The sequence below is a fragment of the Diadema setosum genome, chromosome 11 (assembly GCF_964275005.1).
Source record: "Diadema setosum chromosome 11, eeDiaSeto1, whole genome shotgun sequence".
Taxonomy (NCBI): Eukaryota; Metazoa; Echinodermata; class Echinoidea; order Diadematoida; family Diadematidae; genus Diadema; species Diadema setosum.
In genome coordinates this window covers 20,785,209-20,806,834 of record NC_092695.1, presented here as the reverse complement: position 1 = coordinate 20,806,834, position 21,626 = coordinate 20,785,209, and the positions used below count along the sequence as shown (strand labels likewise).

General features: G+C 38.7%; 1 protein-coding gene across 1 annotated transcript; it reads left to right on the top strand.

Moving 5' to 3' along the window:
- The first annotated feature begins 7,012 nt into the window (after positions 1-7,012).
- On the top strand, positions 7,013-21,339 carry LOC140235348 (histamine H2 receptor-like). The gene is made up of 3 exons (XM_072315375.1): positions 7,013-8,045; positions 20,676-20,777; positions 21,155-21,339. The coding sequence occupies exons 1-3, from the start codon at positions 7,013-7,015 to the stop codon at positions 21,337-21,339; spliced, it is 1,320 nt and encodes a 439-aa protein (XP_072171476.1).
- Positions 21,340-21,626: the final 287 nt, after the last annotated feature.

Sequence of the window (21,626 nt, the reverse complement as noted above, 5' to 3'; positions counted from 1 at the left end):
GTTATCATTATTATTATTATTATTATTATTTTATATACACTTTGATTTATTATGTTTGATAACTTGCATTTGTTGGTTGACTCACTTTCATTTTGTTGCCTCTTCTTCGTACACCAGGTTAAAGCTCGCTGCTTGCTCAGCCTCCCCCCCCCCCCCTATGCTGTTGCTATTTCACTCTTTTCCTTTCTTTATCCCTCTGTTGTTCCATATCTTGTTTGATGTTGCCTCCCTATTCATCCTTATCCTTCAAAGGTTGTTTCCCCCCCCCCCCTTGTCATTGGGATCATCACTGACCCTCGTTTGCCTTTTGTCTGTTCACCCTCCCTTTACCTGTTGGGCTCCTTGCCCATGACCTCATACCCCTCCCTTTTGTTTTCTTTGTTCTGTGTCCCTATAGCCCACCCATGACTGTTCTTGTGTGTATTATACAGTGTAGTCGTTATCGTGATTGCTTTCCCTGCCTGTTTGTCCTTTTGCCTCTGACAAAGATTCTGCTAGGATCGAAAGCTCAGGTCCCTCTTGACTCCATTTTACTCCATTGGCTCGCCACTATTGGATAAGCAGTTTTCAGCAGCTTTTTTTTTTTTTTGTCTTTTTTTTTGCTACAAGAATACGTTGTATTATACATTGGACATCATGTCATTGGTGTCATTACTCCGTTGTCTTTTGTAGATTAATGAACAACAACAACCTCTCCAAACTACCCAGAAAAATATGACAACGGCTTGCAGTGCGTCTACACCATCGAGGTCGATCGTCGATTGGGCAGCTCGAACCGATACCAGTGAGGGAGATCTATTTGATATGATATATTATTTTTGAAGTATTTTTGATAAAATGAAAACAATATAGCGTAAAATTTGAAAATTTAAAGAAATCTTATGAATATAGATTTGGCGTAAATATTCCTAGAGGAATGATAAACGCCAAATAAATTCAAATAACAACAACAACAACAACAACAACAACAACAACAACAACAACAACAACAACAACAACAACAACATTCTGGTCGTCATGTCGCACTCAGCTTCCACGATTTTGCTATGGAGGGAAACAGCAGATGCAACTGGGAGTGCCGGTGCCGATAAGGTAGGACATTTTCTTTTTTATATACTCTATTCTTCGTTTTGCAATAATCAACATATTACAATGATTTATGTTATAGCTTGATTCTGACGTTTTAATTCGCGAAACCTGATTCAAAAGTGACGTCAGGGTGATATTCATATAGTAAATGGATAATGACAGAGCTTAGTACATGTGCTTTGTTCACGCCGCGTGAATAAATCTAACGTGAAAGCAAGTGATTATCAAGCATAGGGATGCAGATTGAGGTACGACGTTTCTTCAATTTGCCTTCCTGTGGTACAAATGAAATTAGTAAGATCGCAACTGCTGATCTACATTTTTAAATAAACGTGTCGGCAAAAAGGAACCAGCGGGAATCAACCTGTCATCTATTGCTTTCCGGGCAGCGACACTTCTACATATACCAGGCTATCGCTGGTTAACACGATGCATTTGAAACAAATACCCAAACTCCGAAATTTCGGCATTGTTATGTTAAGTACATGTTGTAGTCCAAGGCGGACAAGGCATATTAAATGAAAACAAGGGATTATCGTGTTCACCGTGTCACTGCCGGCAACATGAATGATTGCTTTTTCTCTTCTGCATTTCAGAATGTGCGGAACGGAATACACAGGTCCGTGGAGGCCTCTTTTGGCAACAAAATGGTGTTGACATTGAGGACGGATCGTAGCGTGACGAAGAGCGGTTTTGCAGCAGTCTGCCGTGCGGTCGACATCTATGAGTTCCCACCAGTGCTTCGATGACTTGTCTTTGTCACAAAACCTGTACAGCTGGAAAATCGTGACTTCTTCTATTCCCTCACTTTTTATTTGTACTGAAAATGAAGTCTAGTAGATGTTTGATTTCTCCTGCACATTTTACTGAGATTATGTTCAAGGTGACCACATAAGAGTTAGCACCTAAGGGCTACTCTACCGTTTCGTCTTCCGTTACAACCTTTGTTACAAGGTTACAACTTTTTATTTTTTCATTTTTTTTACGGTGCTTCAATAAATCTTTTCATTGATGTTCTGTACCAGAGGGGCCTAAATTCTACAAGCTCTGTCTTTTTTAGTGGGTCCCTCCATTTTTCGCACTTTGCGCAACGTTATCTTACTTCGACCACTTCTGTGTTTATCACGATGGATGATTAAGTTTCCTCAATCATTGTATAGTCTTTTCATTCTACAATGTTCCATTTACATTATTCTCTGTTATCAAAGGACGTGGAATGTATAGACCTATGTTTGGTCAAAAAATGAAATAAACTTTGAAATTGAAATTGAAATAACGTCCGTGGACTATACTCGCACATTGCTGTAAAAGGGCAAAAGGAAAAGGAAAATAAAACATATATATGTATATTTCAAAGAAACATTCAATGGAGAGTAACCAACGTCATAAATGATAAGCACTGTATGATTATATAGTCTAGAATTCTATCTGTATTTCTGCACATTACACCGTGTTGCCATGTACCAGTAAATTTCAAAGTAAGATACAGACAACTCTGCTCATGAATGCAACTAAGATTGTGGCAGCATTGTAATTAGAATCTATATGTATGTAAACAACACGATAATTACTGTTTGTAGTTGACAATCTAATGATTTTGATCTTCTAGAGTTCTTTAGAGCTTTTTTTTTCCGCTGTGGATATTCTGAATAAAACCTACAAACTTGCAGAGATAAGTATAAGTACGATCTACAGACCTCGGGACGATCAGTTATTATGAGGTTGACGAATGTTGGCATATTACAAAAGGGAAAAATATGTATATTCCGGAAGACTCCAATATCAAACTGACACGTATAATCACAACTATATTCTGTGCTCTTCACTGAAATATATACTTCTAACCTGACAAACATTCAATTTTCTGATGCATTTCTCCCCCCCCCCCCCAAAAAAAAAAAAAAAAATCATGTTGTCCATATAACATCCACAAGGACAACGTATTACAATGTTACATATTAGATCATTTGCCTATTTTCTGTCTCTTTTCAGGAAGGGGTTAGGTAAGGAGAAGTATAACAATATCTCCTTTTGCCTATGAAGGATTTTTACGAGTATACAATCATCTTACTCTGTCTACAGAGGACTTTTTTAATCGTTATTATAGTATTACTTAGAGTTTAAGTTCAAAGAAAGATTGAATATACAATACTAAATAAAACACTTACTCTCACAAATACAAGCGTGCGCGGCACGCTCAGACACAAACTCATCAGGAGTAGCACGTAATTCACGTCATCATAAAGAGCATGCATGCACAGTATACCATATTGATAAAGGCCTAGGTGTACCTCTATTATGTTATGACCTCCTCGTTATGAATTTATGAACTCAGAAATGGCAATGATTATAACCCTGTGCAACCAAGCGCTTGTACGCTTTTGAGTGAGTGGTGTTCGTTCTCTCTGTAAACCGAAGCATTTAAGTAATTTCATAGCTTCATGATAATGATCGATTGATGATTAGTATACACCAGTTTTTTAATATCTGCACAAGATCGAAAGAAGAAAAACGTGAAAACGCATGCACGCGCATTGCAAATAATGGGAAAAAATGCCTTGCATGCAAATTCGCACCGTTCTACCTGTGTACACCACAGCCAAAATTTTAATGACCATCACCAACCCAAATTAATACACTCCTGGACGAGGACAATCATTTAGGCATTTCGGTTGTCTGGCTATGTATAAGGTAGGGACGGGATGATGGCTAAACATATACTAGTACTACTATGATCGACGTACGAAATACTAAAAAAAATCAATATATCTATACAAATTTCTTATGATTGACAGGCGCATGAAAAATGTATGTTTCAGCAAATAGCAACGGCTTGTTAAAATCGAAGGGGGACTCTATATTACAATACTGAGTAGTAATTATGAAGTTGTGGCACCAAGCGCACGGCGTTGATACACCTGCGCTTCTTTATCTTGTTTTAAGATACTATATTTTCCTCGGTGATGACTTCCTACGCGTCTCGAGGCCCTTTCACACCTTAACGTAGAGTTGCATAGTGTTGGTACCGACTACGCCGAAATACGCCGCGTACTCATAATGGGAAGCTTTAGATTTACGACGCCGACGTTAAGAGGGAAAGAAAAATGCTCTGGGCATGCGCAAAACCGTTTATCAAAATCGATCTTGCGTCGTCTGAGTTTTCACGTCGGTTCTGGGCCATTTTAGCGCCAAATTCACAACGCAGAGAGGTACTTGATGCAATGATCATAATTGGGGCGCCATTTCATTTATTTATTTATTTATTTATTCATTTATTTATCTATTTATTTACTTATTTATTCATTCATTCATTTATCTATTTATTTCAACATATTTACACAGGATACTTAAGTAACATCAAAGACCTGTATGGACATTGTAGTTTCCCAACTGGGGAATAGGCTTACTGTAAGAAACACAACAACAAAAGAACCGAAGAATAAAGCATTTTCCAAGCCGACTTAAAATGAAAAGGCTGCCAGGGATTGAGGTGCAAATGTATAATTCTTAAAAATTGGACGAGTTCTGGGGTGCATGCTCATACACACAAGAAGTATAGACACTATACAGGTACAGCGTATGGTAGCGTACAAGCTCGGCGTGGTCGCTGCACTACAAACTGTACTCAATTTAGCCCGATGTGAAAGTCCCTTGATACATGTGATGAGAAGATTGCCATCATGTTGACCAAAAAAAAAAAAAAAAAAAAAGTATACGCTTGTCACTAAGTAACTTGCTTCATCGTGTTCTTCCACACTGGAGGGGGAGGGGGTACCCCCGAGAGGACACGTTCCTCTTCTAGCAATGGCAGCCACTAACTAGCTACGGAAACTACACCTTGTATATCAACACATTTTTGTAAGTAAGTGCCGATTGCTGTAACGGACATATATATATATATATATATATATATATATATATATATATATATATATATATATATTATATATATATTAAACTGACTACATATATGAATAGCAGCAACCTTGTTAAAATCTGCCCCCTCCCATTAAAGAAGCGGAGACTACAATGATCGTTGAAAGGCGCAATGTTCAGCAATCTTAAAGGACAAAATAATGACATAATAAGGGTTAGTATATATTGTACCTTAGCTTGTCCTGCCTTTGAAATTCGATTTAGCAATTTAAGCAAATGAAGTTTAAGTTGAAGTGTATTATTATCCATATTTACATGCTACATGGTATAATACAAGACACATGCATATAATTACAGGATAAAAGGTTTCAGAAAATAGTATGAAGGGTAATCAAGTCTGATACCTGTCTAATATACAGGTTCTAAAAAGGTGCGATTACAGCATACAAATGAACAACTCTAGTTTGAAAACACTTGAAACATAAACATATTATTTACGACTATTTACGTCATAACTGAGATGAAAACTTGACATGATAATACATCTTCCACTATCATGACTTTAAGGAAGGATAGAGTATAATAATTATGATGAAGTAAAAATAACAATAATGATAATATATTATTATCATCATTAATATCGTTATGTATGATTAATAATAGTAACAATATTATAGTAATAATAATAATATTGTTATTATTATTATCATTATCACTATACATGTAATTATTATTTTTCATTATATACGTTCAGCCGTAAATATGATATTGTACGTTTTCACAGACGTGTGGTCTAACCACTGCATCACCCGAGCTACATCATTATCGACTCTACTTGTATACTTGTATACTTCCAAATCCACGTGTGGTAGATTCGTTTGTTTATGTAAATTCATCTTTCTGAGCATCGTTGCCTCTCGATGCAATTCCCGCCGATTTCCGGACGGATAAAAGATTTACGTCGTAAATAATGGCATGATCGAGCATAGTACCTGGTGACCGCGGAACGTCCTCATGCATTGATTACCTGCGCATCTCCTTCAGTCGAATTAACTTACCTGCGCCACCGCATGCACGGGGCTTTTTACGAGCTTCTCGGAGCAAGCGAAACGCAATTTGCTCTTTATCTTAATTCTTACTTCGTGAATCGATTGCAGGCCATTATCCCTAGCCTTTGTATGTTGACTCTCGGATGAATTTTACATTTACACCAGCAAAGAATTGCGCATGCGGTGGCAAAGACGTTATAAAGCTAGCGCGGTGATAATTACATCTGTTGTATTGTAACATTGACGGTGACTTTGATTAATGATTCATTCACTTTAAATTGAAATAATTCTTTGTTCCATTTCATTTGAAGTTTTGTTTGGAATGAGCAGAAGGTGACGCTATACGGTTCCAAATGACTGTCATCCCAACTCCTCGCGTGGATGTTTCGCTGATGGAGTTGAAAACGAACAACTCCCACCTCCCCCCCCCCCCCCAACTTGCTGAATACAACCAATATAATATGCGGTCTGATAATGACAACCTGCGCAGTTGATGCTTTTCAGTTCGAGGGGAAAATTCGGAGTACAGCAGAGGAGGAGACCTCGCTGTAACAATGGCTCTACCGATGACTGTTTCTCGCGGAACTCGAAGTGAATGACTCTGATGTACATACGTCGATATCGTCACCCTGCAAATATGGGATCAATGAGAAGCGAGAATTTCATCAAGTCGTGACCATAATTTGACGTTGGGATCCGCTTTGCCATCCTACACTAATTCTGGTGAATCACAAAAGCAGACATCCAAAAACATCGGTGTTTGCAAAACATTTTTCTGCCGGATTTGTTCAAGCTCTTGCTGAACTTCGATAATCAAGAGTTTGCTGGTTTCAAAGTGACGCAAATATCATATCGTGCACAAAGTTTGAACAGACAAAAGAACCTTCAATTAGATTTATATCATAACAGCATTATCATCATGTTCACTATCAATTTGAACGACAGCTTTTAGCCTTTTTAGATTTCTATCAAAGTACCCTTGACACGTGTCTGGAAAAATGACCATCACCGAAAACAGTGCCATACCATGGGACTTCGGAGCAGTCACAGGACAGCCTGTAATCAACGGTGACGAAAGAGTGCCGTCTATGGTAATTGTTTCAATTCTGACACTGACCTGCATCATGGTCACGAGCATTGTCGGCAACGTGCTCGTTCTTGTGGCCATCTATCGCGAACAGAATCTGCGCAATAAAACGTCCGTGTTCATCGCCAACTTGGCTGTGGTCGACCTCGTGAATGCCATCGTCTGCATATCCACGTTTTTGGTAAGCTGCATCCTCGATGAGTGGGTATTTGGGGACGTCTATTGTACCATCATCGGCTTGCTAACGAGTCTTGTCTGTCTATCGAGCATCAACACACTCGGTGCAATCGCCCTTGATCGGTATTTTGCTATCATGTACCCGTTTCGCTATGCTGAGCTTATGTCGCCTCGTCGAATCGCAGCGATCATCGCTTGGATCTGGACCCAGTCATTTGCATTCAGTCTCGGCCCTGTCTTCGGCTGGTCGAGATACATGTACATCGAGTCGGAGTATATGTGTGCCACAGACTGGTCGGACAACGCCATTTACACAGGGTTAGTTCTCGGGATTAACTCTGGGATACCGGTGACAATTATGGCGTACAGCTACGCGCATATACTGCGCGTCGCCTCTGCGCATCGCAGACGGGTGAAATTGCAACAGTTAAATGAAAACATTTCGACCGGTCCGAGTAATCATGCTCGCATGAATCGTAAAACTATGTTAGCTTTAGCCAGGCGCGCAAGGCAGATACGAAACGACGCCAAAGCGGCGACAACGTTGTTCATTGTCATGGGAACGTTTCTCCTGTGCTGGTTTCCGCAAACCGTGACCATGACTTGTAAAATCATTCCAGCTTGCGCCGTATTTCCAGAAACTTTCTACTTGGTCTCCACGTGGTTTGCGATGCTGAATTCTGCCTGCAATCCTTTCATTTATGGCACCACAAACAGACAGTTTCGCGAAGCGTTCAAACGATCGTTGGCCCTCATCCTGCCGGCATGTTGGCGAAAGAGAATCGGCTCGCGCGTAGAACCGAACATTTCCATAACGCCCAATATTAACCACGCGTCAATGTTTTCTCCAAGCAAAATGGACCTTGACTGAAATCACTGTACCGTTGTGCCATTTTTCCCTTTTTGCCTTTTTATGATGATGGACAATTGAAGAAAGCCATTAGTCCTTTCAGTTTTGAAGCTCAAAATCAAGGCAATGGCAAGGCAATGCCTACGCATGTTTTCTGGGAACAGATATACGTTTCCATTATTGCAACTGATTGACCTTACAGATATATCACAGTTATCTATTTTGTGTGTTTGTTGTTGTTGCTGCTGTTATTTTGATCTTTCAGAAATCTTTAAAATTTTACTCAAACAGGGAAGTAGTGTTTTTTAGCAAAGCTCGAATCTAGGTTGTCTTAACGTAGCTATTTTGTTACAAGACTGTTATATGACCTTTACCAGCGATTTTCAGGTAAATAAACAAACTATGCAGTAACACTAATTTTACCAACCAGAAACAAGACCATCTGTTCATTGCTAATCCAATAGACAATGTTATATTATTATTGCAATAAATATAGTGACAAACGTTATTTGAATGCCAGTTTTCGTATCATACACATTAACTTTATCGGAAATACCCCCCCAAAAAAGTAATAATAATAATCAAAATTTAACAATGTGAAATCGATGAGATTTTGCAACCACCCAACAAAATTCTATCAAAACAGAAGATATTTGGGCTTTCATTATACTATTCTGCTATGTGTTCTTCTTCATCCTTGTTAATGTTGTTGCTTTTTTGTATTCTTCTGTCTTTAAAGTATAATATATATATATATATATATATATATATATATATATATATATACATATATATATATATATATATATATAATTGTATATACATATATATATATATATATATATATATATATATATATATATATATATATATATATATATATAATTGTATATATATATATATATATATATATATATATATATATATATTGCAATAATGTTCCTCTTAATTCAACAAATCAATGTATAAACAGATGGAACGAATAAATTGAAAACATTCTATTCATCATATCGATGATCTATACTTAATTCATAGCGTGTGTACTGTAATGTCAAAAGCCAAACATGTAAAATGTGACATTAGGAAAAAATGCACGCATGCGCAGTGCTGCAGCTGCCATAGCCTCAAACGCACCTATTTTTCTCTTGACAATAAAAACCTAATACATTCTACAAGAACCTAAGACAAAAACTCTTTTCCATGATAAAAGATTTGTGGTTATGACGTAGACATAGCAGTTTGCGCTTCAGCATTCTTTGATGGGTATGTGGCGTTTTTAATGTCTCGGACCAAGGAGGTATTAGGCACCTAGTGTTTCTTTGATTTACAGACATTACCATTCCCCCCCCCCCCTTTTTTTTTTCTTCACGAACTTGACAGGACTATATTTTATGGAGAATATAAATCATGTCTGTCTGAACTGCGGAAGATAATCTACATTTCTACGTTCCGCAGTATCCGTCCGCCACTACTGGCACGAAGAATATAGAGCATTAAGGTAACCTGTGTGAATGTGCGTGTACCGAAATGCTTGCTAGTAATTAGCTTACGTTATTCCTTATCACGGAAACTCGTACGAAAAGCGACGTCTGCTTCAATTGCAACGGATAGGAGGTTGAAGAAGTCTATGTAGGCTATATATTTCTCTGAAAATACTTAAATCACGAAACAAGAACGTCGATCTTGTGAGAGAATGTTATACACAAGTACGCTACTGTTCTCTCCAACTGCAGATCCAGTGTTATCACCCAATGTCTATGCATAGCGGTCAACCAAGGGAAACAAAGAAAGTGGCCGTTATAGAAGATTTCCGCAATAGACAGAGTGTTTAACATGACTTTTCTCTCGGGGGAATTGTTTGTAGTGGCCATGTGGCCGCTATGGGGGAGGGGGGGGGGGGTGTTTTTAATAGCCATGTATGGCAGGTGACCGCTGTAGACAGGTGTTCGCTATGGAAGGAATTATTGTATACCCATTATTGCCACGCGGTCAATAGCAGTTAAATGGGTGTAGATCATCTAATCAAATCAAGGGGTTTCAAGAGATGGAGTCACAACAAGTCTTACTATCCCTGTAAATCCCATGTTTGAAATATGCCAAACTTGAGCTGCCCCAAACATTTATATGGAGACAAAGACCGTTTCTGTAATATGTATTACAATGTTCATGGATGTTCCTTTTCCTACAGCCTAGAAGTACGAAGCATTTCACTCACCTGCACCCTCCCACAAAATCCCAAAGACAGGGACTTACTCAAGCCCCGTTTAAACAGACCTTACCTCGACAACGTCGGAACAACGTCCGGAGGAAAAAAAAAAATCCTCGCCTCGGGCAATAAAACCGCATGCAGGAGAGGGCGAGGGGTATCGTTTTAACCAGGGAGGTAGCACCTCCCTGTTTTAACCATGGAATATGGACCCTACCACAAAACACACACCGAAAACCTCCTGCTACAGGTTTCCATATCAAAATTCCCGTTCACGCGCGAATGGGGTGTGGAATGGGATGTGTCATTTTGTTTGGACATTTGCGCATGCGTGATGTGTGTATCAAAGGCATGTTACCACGGGAAGGGTTGTCGGAGTAATGTCGGGTATTACCCTTCTTGGCTAAAGTCCCGTTATAACAGTGCCTTTCAAACTAGAGCTACAGCGACAACGTCAGGGTAGAGTCCGGGTAATTTTTTTTTTTTTTTTTTTTTTTTTTTTTAAATACCATACCTGTTAAAACGGTCCCCGCAAAATGTTGCTCTGACGTTGTCGCTGTGTTAAAACGGGGCTTCTGTTAAAACATGGCTTTGGTTGTTGCTTTGTAGGTAGGGCAAGCCTCCGGCAAGCATTGTGGCTGTTAACTGCATCTTTTGTGAACAAAGCGTGCATAAAATCCGAACACTTTACAGAACCGATCTATTGATTCGTGTGTGAGTGCATAATGATCAGCCAATCTCTCGATAGTGAAGATTATTATGTCTTTATGATGGTAATTACTTTTCACCGTCCATTTAACTCCTATAAAAGATAAGCTGTACATACTGGTACACACACGGGGGTGCGCGAATAGAAATTGCGCAAAAAAATAATGAAATAATTATCAAAATTACTCGACTTTACATATCTTTACACTAATCTGAATTATAAATTAAGAACCATACCTCAAGATCATACCATGGGGATACCAGTTTCATTACTTTTGTCGGAAGTGATCCGGAAAATAGTAATGGCTTTGCATAGGGTACAATTTCAAATGCTTTGACAACATACAGCTCAGATTTAAAAAAAAAAATCGCATAATTTATTCATGGACGGGACTTACATTTGTTTCATATGCCTTTAATACCGTAATTATCATTCGGTGAAATTTCATTTCATTTGATAAATAAACAAACATAACATAGACGCTTTCTTTTAGTGTTTAAAACAAATCTTAGTGCTTGGCAAAAAGGCGGGATCGAACCCCGATCATCGAATTATTTTGTGCATCCTTAGAAAACTATCTGCTGTTTGGATAATTACAGCCAATTGTAACTCAAGCTCTTCAACCTCTTTGGTCAAATGAGGTCGGCGTATAGGGGAGTTTTTTCTTTCTTTCTTTTTAAACTAAAAATCTCTTGTTAAAGAGTCCTGTGCCTGTTCAGTTGTTGTCTCCCCAGAAACAACAATGTGATGTGGAAGAGTCAAGAATAAGTACAGAGCGTAAAATCTGCATTTTTACGATCATTCGTTACGTTCAAGCTACCTTCGAGGATAAGCTCGTACGTAAGTATGGTGCGCCAAGTGTCACATGATCTCTTTCGTCACGAAATCGGTCATGCATTTCGTCACGAAATCACAATTTTGTCCACAGAATGACAAGCCTCGAGGCTTGCCAGTTTCCAATGACAATTTTTCGTGACGAAACGACCGATCTCGTGATGAAAGAGACCATGCAACGCTTGGCGCCCCATACTTGACTTCGCGCTTATCCTTGAAGTTAGCTGGATTGCCGTATTTTAACGTATAACTACAGTGTTATGGCACGGAGTCGCTTTCATTATGCAGGGGTATCGAAGTATGGGCCGGTTGTGCGAGATTATTATTATTATTTTTGTGTGTGTGTGTGTGTGTGTAAACTTGTCCTTATAACAATCACCAAGCTTGCTGGCGGGCTACCCTCCATAGCAACAACTTTAGTAAATTCCTGCCTATGGAACTTAATGGGAAGGAGCAGGTGAATGAAACGCTAAGTTACTATTTTATAGTCTGATGTAGGAAAGAAACATCTATAATACATTGCAGAAACAGTCTATTCAAGATGGACACACATTACGTCAAATCCATTCTGTAACAGAGTTTCTTTAACGTTGAATCCCGTCATGATGGGTATCTTCTCAATGATTCAACCTACTCGATCAGAAAAGGTGCTTCATCAGCACAATCTACGTATATTGTATATTGTATATTGTATATTGAATTTATTTCACTTCCAACAAACAAATAAGAAATACAAAGAAACACTCATATACACAGACGTCATGAAATCAGTACCACAATGCGATGAACAGAATAACATTGTAAGAAAAATATAGGTAAATTATCAACAGAGATACAAATATCTGTTACGTCACTGTGGTAAATGCATAAACAATATTGCTGGAAATGGAGGGGACTGCTAAAAAGCAGAGCTTGTAGAATGCAGTCCCCTCATCAAGAAAAAAAAAACCCAAAAAACACGTACTACTATACTACGTCCCCTTGTATGGCATTGACGTTCATGACAGACTGCTTTGGGGACATGACTACAGTACTTCATTAATCAATGCATTTAATATCCATTATCTCGCAAGATGCAATCTAGCACGTTGATTATTTACGCTCTACGGGAGAAGGTGTACGGCACACAATACACTATCCAATTAGAATGAATCTTCTATGCTATCATGAAGGGTACTCTACTCCCTATTTGATTAATGCAATAAAATCTGACATCATCTCTCATTGCGTTCTAGGAAAGTGTTTTCCTGCTGTCTGGATCGTGATTTTTTGATTTCATAGATATTGATACTTCATACTTCCGCTCATAAATCTAAAAGCACAAACAAATCGTTTAAAAGCCTATTAAATAAACGGGTTAAACGGGTGCTGTTCGTTATTCCGAAGGTTCGCTATTCCGAAGGTTCGTTATTCCGAAGGGTCGTTAATCCGAAACACGCAAATTCCCTATACCTAGAGGTTCGTTAATCCGAAAGTGAAAAAGGGTTCGTTAATCCGAAAATTATGGCGTTATTCCGAAGGTTCGTTATTCCGAAGATTGGTTAATCCGAAAATGAAATTCGGAACAATGAAACTTCGGAATAACGAACCTTCGGAATAACGAGCTATAACCTAGGTAAACACATTTCATTTATTTAAGTTTATTTTGCATCTATTTCACAAAGAAATTTAGTCCTCAACATATCAGTCGTTTTTCAATTTCAGTTCAATTCAAATCAAATCAAATATCAATTAACTATTCTTTAAACTGTATTGCCCTTTCAGTCCTCTGTCTTATTTGTATATTAGTGGCCTTAATGGAATGCAGATATTAATATGTAAAACCCATCGAATTTTCAAATTCAAATCATATTCATTTTATTTCACATGCGAAAAAGAAAACATCACGTTTACAAGACAAACAGAATGATCCTTGTAGTCCGCGTGTTGGTACCAGTGTAGAAAAGATGAAAAAGTAGAGTGGTAATGCATTTTGACAGTCCTACAGTGCTATTTATTCAGACCAAATTTTCGACGATACATGCGTCTTCCTCAGGGTCGACAATGACAATTCTGAGGGTCATTTCAGAATTCTTTCAGAATTGTCATTGTCGACCCTGAGGAAGACGAATGTATCGTCGAAAATTTGTTCTGAATAAATAGCACTGTTGGACTGTCAAAATGCATTACCACTCTACTTTTTCATCTTTTTTATGTATATATATATATATATATATATATATATATATATATATATATATATATTATATATATATGTATATATATACATATATATATATATATTTATACTGAATATGTATATATATATATATATATATATATATATATATATATATATATATATATATATATATATATATATATATTAAAGCCTACCGAGACCCTCCTTACAAAATAGATAGGAATTGGAATTTCACACAATAACTATTTTATGTCCTTTACCGAGGATTAGTTCAGCGAATATTAAATGGTCGATTCTGCATCATGCGCGATTTCACCGATATTCTCGCAAGTAAATATTCAAAGAAGGATAAGGGAAATGCACCAGGCAGTCCTTACAATACTATTTCACAAAACAGTCGAATTGCACACGGTGTTATTGAATGTCCTTTAGTGGTATAATATCTAATAGCTATTCGACAAAACTAATCAAATCGCATACAACGTTGACGCGCTTACATGCACTCCTGATACACAGGTAGGCCCTGTTATAATACGATTCCAGAAAATAAATCACATTGTAAGTAATATTAATGCGCTTTTACTGAATATCTTGCATACACTTACCTGTCACCCAATCCAATAACTTGCAGCAAGCCATTATTCATACATTTACACCGAATTTTCTATTTCATAATACAATACAACCATCCAACAAAATCAATCATTAATAGAATGTGTTATTGCAAACAGTACAATATTCATGCGCTTACGTTGTTGTGTCCTAGATAAACGGGTTACAGCTCGTTATTCCGAATGTTCGTTATTCCGAAGACTCTTTATGCCTAAGATTCGTTATTCAGAAGGTTCATTGTTCCGAATTTCATTTTCGGATTAACCAATCTTCGGAGTAACGAACCTTCGGAATAACGCCGCAAATTTTCGGATTAACCCTTTTTAATTTTCGGAGTAACGAACCTCTAGGTAAAGGGAATTTGCGTGTTTCGGATTAACGACCCTTCGGAATAACGAACCTTCGGAATAGCGAACCTTCGGAATAACGAACAGCACCCGATAAACGTAGGAAAATTTGCATTATCTCAATCAAAATGACGAAACTCAAAGAAAAAAAGTGGCTTACACATTATGACAGAAACTGACACACACACACACACACACACGCACACACACGCACACACACACACACACACACACACACACACACACAACACTCACACACACCAACACACACCCAAACAAACTCACGTGCAGACACATGTATATACGCACACACTTGCACATCACATACATTCCCAGGTCAACATGATCAAATTTTTATCGTGGGGGATGGAACCCACGGAGTGTGTGTATGTGTGCATAAAAGCATGTACAGTGTACATGCTAATCGGCATTTCCAATGATACACATTGCATTCTCCTTAATATCACATTAGTAAAGAAAAACAGCATTAGGAACAAAGACCAATAAGCCAGTTCGGAGTTCCACTTTGCGCATGAGCAGAAGAAAGGTCATTCGTACCAACAGGTATAGTCCATGGGCCAGGCCAGATATTGGTACCATCTGAGGTGGCAAAACCTTTTTTGTGTCATTTTGTTTGTCGGGCATAGATATGTTTATCAAGCCATGATAGCATTTCCAAATGAGTAGCTTAGTCATAGTAAATGAATTTTTAACCAATGTGGTCTCGTTGTTATATCCCTATACTTCTGAATCGAAACTAACCGCTATACAAAGAAGAGCACTGTCTTCTGTATGTTCCATAGAGCTGTAAAATGCAGCCCTGTGGTATGTTCACAGGTGTTCTGTTGTAAACGCGGTGCGCTTAGTCTTTATTCAAGGCAGCGAAGGGAATATCCAAAGGTTATGATGTCCACAGCGCTTAGTCTTTATTCTAGACGGCGAAGGGAATATCCAAAGCGTATGATACAGTGTATATCCTTTTATCTAAAAACAACAACAACAACAAAAGCAATTCCTCGTGAATTTTACCGTATCTTTCAATTATTTATCATTTTCCAGCGAAAACGCTACGGTGAAAACGCTGACACCACGCCAATGTCGCTTTATTTCCCTCCAACAATATAAGATAATGCAAAAACAATGTACCGGTACACTACGATACATTATAATGAATGATATCGTAAATGAACAGAGTGATTTTTGTTTAAAACTGATGTATTTGTTGATAGGGTACGTATAAAAACAGTATAGATAATCCCTTTTATGAGGAACTTTAAATATGGTAACGGTACATTGGTCTAGATAAAGACTAAGCGCACCGCGTGACAGCTGTGGACATCATAACCCTTTGGATATTCCATTCGCTGCCTTGAATAAAGACTAAGCGCACCGCGTTTACAACAGAACACCTGTGGACATACAGGAGGCAGTGCTCTTCTTTGTACAGCGGTTTAGTTTCGATTCAGAAGTATAGGGATATAAAAACGAGACCAAATTGGTTAAAAATTCATTTATTATGACTAAGCTACTCATTTGGAAATGCTATCATAGCTTGATAAGCATATCTATGCCCAACAAACAAACTGACACCAAAAAGGTTGTGCCACCTCAGATGGTACCAACAACCCATTTTTCGGGTCTTGGCCCATGGACTAGTATGTTGGTTTTTAAATTCACTGCGATAAGCATCTGTGATATAATGATTATTCATGTAACCTTGTAAATGCTGTTTGCCAGCACATCCACCTGACAGCAAAAATGGTATTTGACAATATCGATAGAAAGAGATTGCTAATACATACAATGCTAAATAATGAAATGGATGCTTTCCCATCGTGTTAATTGACGGATCATTGTGGTCATCTGGTCTGCGCAAGTTCATTCTTTGTTTGAACAGGATCAATGAATTCCATAAATTGTTATGTAAAGCTTACGCATTATGTCGCTCTAAAATGAGTGAATGCCCCCAACCAACTGAGAAAAAAGAAAGGTCATTCGGACCAATGTGCCCATGAGCTACAGTGACTCCGAACTGGCTTATAGGCGAGCTTGAAGTATACTGTGCAGGGGCCGCGGAACGTTTTATAGGGGAATGGGGGGGGGGGGGGTGGTGGTAGCAAGGGTAAATGACCCCCCCCCCCCCCTTAGACCGGAAATCCAGTCTATTACAGTTAAAAGTTAGTCTAAAAAGTAAAAGTAAAATGACAGGCAAAACAGTGAAAATTTAGTCAATTAACTTGCAATAAAGATAAGGGAGCTATATGACATTTTGTACAGCTGATATAAATATATAAAACAGTGAGATGATAATGTCACAATTTTCCATAGATCGTGGTGCAAAAATGTCAAAAAATTCAAATTTTCTGCTATGAAAGTGTAAAGTATCAACAGTGTTATTCCTGGCTGATTGACTTTCAAAATAATGATCAATCAGATATATCAGGGTTGGAGACTGGGGCATAACTGCGTTTGAACAAAAAAGTGAAAATTCAATTTTATGTACAAGCTGTATGGCGCAGTTGTGAGGGGATAACATCATCATTTCACTATGTGCATATTAATCGACTATTATCAAGAGCTGTTTTATGAAAATCAGCGAAACTTTTCCATTTTATGATTTCCTTTATTTTCATATAAGATTTGGTCAAATTTCATGGTTTTGCTCAGAAAAATGTTACTCCTTCTTTTCAGATTAACTTTGTACTGGTCCAGACGCAATAATAATACCTCGGAGAAGCCATGGTTGTTGTCATTACCCCCCCCCCCTTTTTTTTTCTTTGAGAACCTCAAGAGTATAATCATATTCTATAATGTGGCCGCCGGTTGGCGCCACTATTGTTCCTATCAATGACTCAGTGAAACGATTTCTCCCCTAGACTGAGCACTGATTAATCTCAAAATTGTCCTTAACATCAGCTAAATTAAGCTTGGGATTGATTTTAAAGCCTAAATAGGAACAGACCCCAGGACCCTGTTTCACTATAATCCTGGCAACTATGTGCTCAAGCCAAACAATAATGTACCCAATGTTCAAAGGACAGATTCAGGGTCCTGTTGCAGAAAAGTTGAGGTCAAACGTAGGTCAGAAATCAAACATAAGGCCTTATTGGTGTCTGAACACCCTCAGTTCTGATTAGCTGATACCTGCTTTACGTTTGCCTTTTCTGACCTATAATATGTTTGATTACATCGTTTTATGCAACAGAGCATGCAGAGCTCAGATCCGATCTAGTTGGGAAGAATAACAACATTTTTAAAGATGCCGGACTCCAACGTGGTAAATGGGGGCAAACTCATCAGCTTGTCCCTAAATGGCTTGGTGAAACCAAGGAGGTTCTAGAGAATGGAGTCACAACCGTCTGATTTCCTTTGCTAGATGTTCGAAGCCGCCGCTCAAAAATATTTGAAGCATGTGCAAAACAGGATCTGCCGCGCAGATAGGAAGACAATTGACTCGTGTCTCATTGCATAATCACTAGCCACTTTCAAAGGAAGATATTTCTTTGTGATGGTAATTACTTTTCGCTATCCCTTCTTATAAAAGGTAGGTGGTACAGACATGAGGATGCGCGAATAGAAATTGAGCAAAAAATGCTGAAATGAAGATGAAAATTACTCGACTGGGCATATGCGGGCACTAATCTGATATATCTATCAATAAAAAATTATACTCGAAGATTATTCCATATTAGTTTCATTTGTGGAAACTAAGCGGGAAAGTGATAAAACCAGCTTTCCAGGATGGTACAGTTTTAAACATTTTCACACGATACAGCTCAGATTTACACTTTTGCGCAAATTTCTGGACGGAAATGTCTTTTATTTTACATGCTTTATCATTAATTGAAATTTCATTTCATTTAATAAATAGATAAGCAAAATATAGCCAAAGTTATGATAACGTTCAAAATTAATCTTCAGAATGCTGAGCAAGACGGCGGCAAGGAACATCGATCATCAAAGGCACAAGTGCACCTGTGGAATTCCTTTGTACATCAATATAAATCTGACAACTGTTTGAATAATCACAGCCAGTTGGAACTCCAATGTATAAAACCTCCTTGGTGAAACAATGGTCAGGAGCTACGTGTTGTATATAGCTCCATGGTGAAACAGTGCCTACAACTTCATAGGACTGAGCGATGCGATCCAAAAAGTTGTCCTCCCTATGTAAGATCAGTTGAATTGATAGAATTTAGAATGACTCTATGAGCTTCGGATCGTGAAACAGTCAGAATGTGCATCATACCGTTTGAATCCTATAGGCCCTATTATATAGAATACTCCTGGCGGGGGAGGGAACATAACGAATGTTCCACCCGAAGGGTGTGAAATGCTATTGAGGGAGGTTATAAGTCCCGAGACGAAGTCGAGGGACTTATATCCACCCGAAATAGCATTTCAAACCCTGAGGGTGGAACGTTTGGTACATGTTCCCGACAAAAAAGTCATCATCTGTTGTATTATATGGGTTAGTCAAATACGTCAAATACGTCAACGACAACCACCATGCAAGCACCAGAGCCTCTTCAAGCTTCTAGCAAGGCTCTGACCAGCACAACGCACTCGATCGCTCGATCCCGCAGAGCCAAATTCACTGTGCGCGCGTGGTCTTAGGCGTTCTGTCATTATTTTGTTACGTGAAAATGTTTTCCCATGGGAGAACATTACAAGAATGGTCGCCCATGGGCGAACATAAACGAATGTACTTCCATCACGTGACTGTGTTTAGCCAATCACTGACCGGTATTTGACTAACCCATTTAATATATATATATATATATATATATATATATATATATATATATATATATATATATAAAGATATGTAACAAAACTGGAACAAAGTTCATGCTGTATCACCAACGGTTTATTTCTGCACACAAATTTTCGAGCGTCTCGCCGCCCTTTCTCAAGTGTTGATACTGAGAGAACAATAACAAAATAAAGCCATAACATACAATTACACTGTTCGTCAAAAAGGTGGAATGATTTTGTATTGAATAAAAGTCGACAGTTGTGTTTGCATTTAAAAGACTGTCTGTAGACAAGCTGGTATGTATTTTATTACGTAATGTTACCCCAGAATGTGTTATTACGTAACAAAGTGACCTTGTGCAGCCTATAAAGCCAGGTGCACTTGAAATATTGTCCTTTTTGCCGATTTTGCACCGTGTAGAGAAAGTTTATTTTCTCCAAGTCCCCTGTACTGTTTGCATTAAAAATCGGTATCCAGAGTCCCTCTATATAGACTATGCCTGGTCCAATACTGACGGCTATGCGCGAGAGAGTGGTAGCGCTTAGGCATGAGGGCTACATGCAGACTCATACAGGAGAAATCCTAGGGATTTCACACGGCGCAGTCTCTAAAATCAAGCGTCATCGTGAGAGAGGAAATGTGCGGCCACGGAAATCACCAGGACGTCCGGATCCCAGATTGACAACAACAAGAGATGATCGCCAACTGCTGAATCTTAGCCCAGAAACCGTAAGTTACCCGCGAGTCGTCTTCAACGCTTGTAGAGGAGACATCATGGAACCAACATTTAAAGATCAACAGTCAATCTCAGATTGATACAACATGGCTACCGATTATGATTGGTTAGATGTCCACGCCTGACGGTTTGCCACAAGGTAGCTCGTCTCCTTTTGGCCAGGCAGCACGGGACGCTTCAACTGGGACATTGGCAACACGTTATCTTCATGGACGAGAACCGATTCATCCTTGACTGTAGAGATGGGAGACAGCGAGTTCGTCAGTTAGCTGGGGAAAGACTTTGGGATGACTGTGTCCACCAGACAACCCAAGGTGGAGGAGGCTCAGTGATGGTCTAGGCCGGAATCCATTACGGTGGAGAAACGCCACAAGTGGTTCCGGATGGCCTCACGAGTGGCGTTTACTTATCTATACAAGTGAACGCCGCTGTCTACAGGGAGATATCGGAGTTCCACTGCCTTCCATGTGCTAAACATGTGCATAGGTTTAATTTCCGACTGCAGGTTGATAACGCTAGACCGCACATCCAGGGCAGCTGCATTTAGAGAATTCCTAGAGGCAGAGGGGGTTGAGCAGTTTCCATGACCGGCTTGTTCGCCAGATATGAACCCCATAGAACATGCATGTGATGCCCTATAGGCCGAGCCATCAACGGCGAGGTCATTCCTCAAAATCTGCAGGAGTTGGCAGCTGCGTTGAGGGAAGAGTGGGAAGCAATACCTGTCGACACCATCAACAACCTGGTGAACAGCCTGCCACAACGCTTACGCGCTCTGATTAGTGCTAGGGGTGGATATACCCGAAGTGGACGTACCCGATGTTAGTGAAATCGAACAATAACTTAAATTTGATGTGAACTTGTCAATGTAATCACCAAAAGGAAGTCATCTGGAAAATTGATTATTTTATTCAAACAAATATTCCATTGATAAAGTTTCTTTTATAATGCTATCAATGTTGTGTCATGCCCATAGTTTATAATGATTTAGACATACTTGTTAAAAATCACTGTAAGTGTGTGTAAGCGTCATGATAACAAAGTTAAGTGATTGACATACATCAAACATGTCATTTTCCACGCACATTGTAATGGATATGCCGTTAAAATTTG

Coding starts and splice junctions, on each gene's coding strand:
- LOC140235348 (XM_072315375.1), top strand. CDS start 7,013: ATGACCATCACCGAAAACAGTGCCATACCATGGGACTTCGGAGCAGTC. Junction 8,046..20,675: donor GGCCCTCATCCTGCCGGCAT/GTTGGCGAAAGA, acceptor CCTTTTGGCCAG/GCAGCACGGGACGCTTCAAC. Junction 20,778..21,154: donor GGGAGACAGCGAGTTCGTCA/GTTAGCTGGGGA, acceptor GATGCCCTATAG/GCCGAGCCATCAACGGCGAG.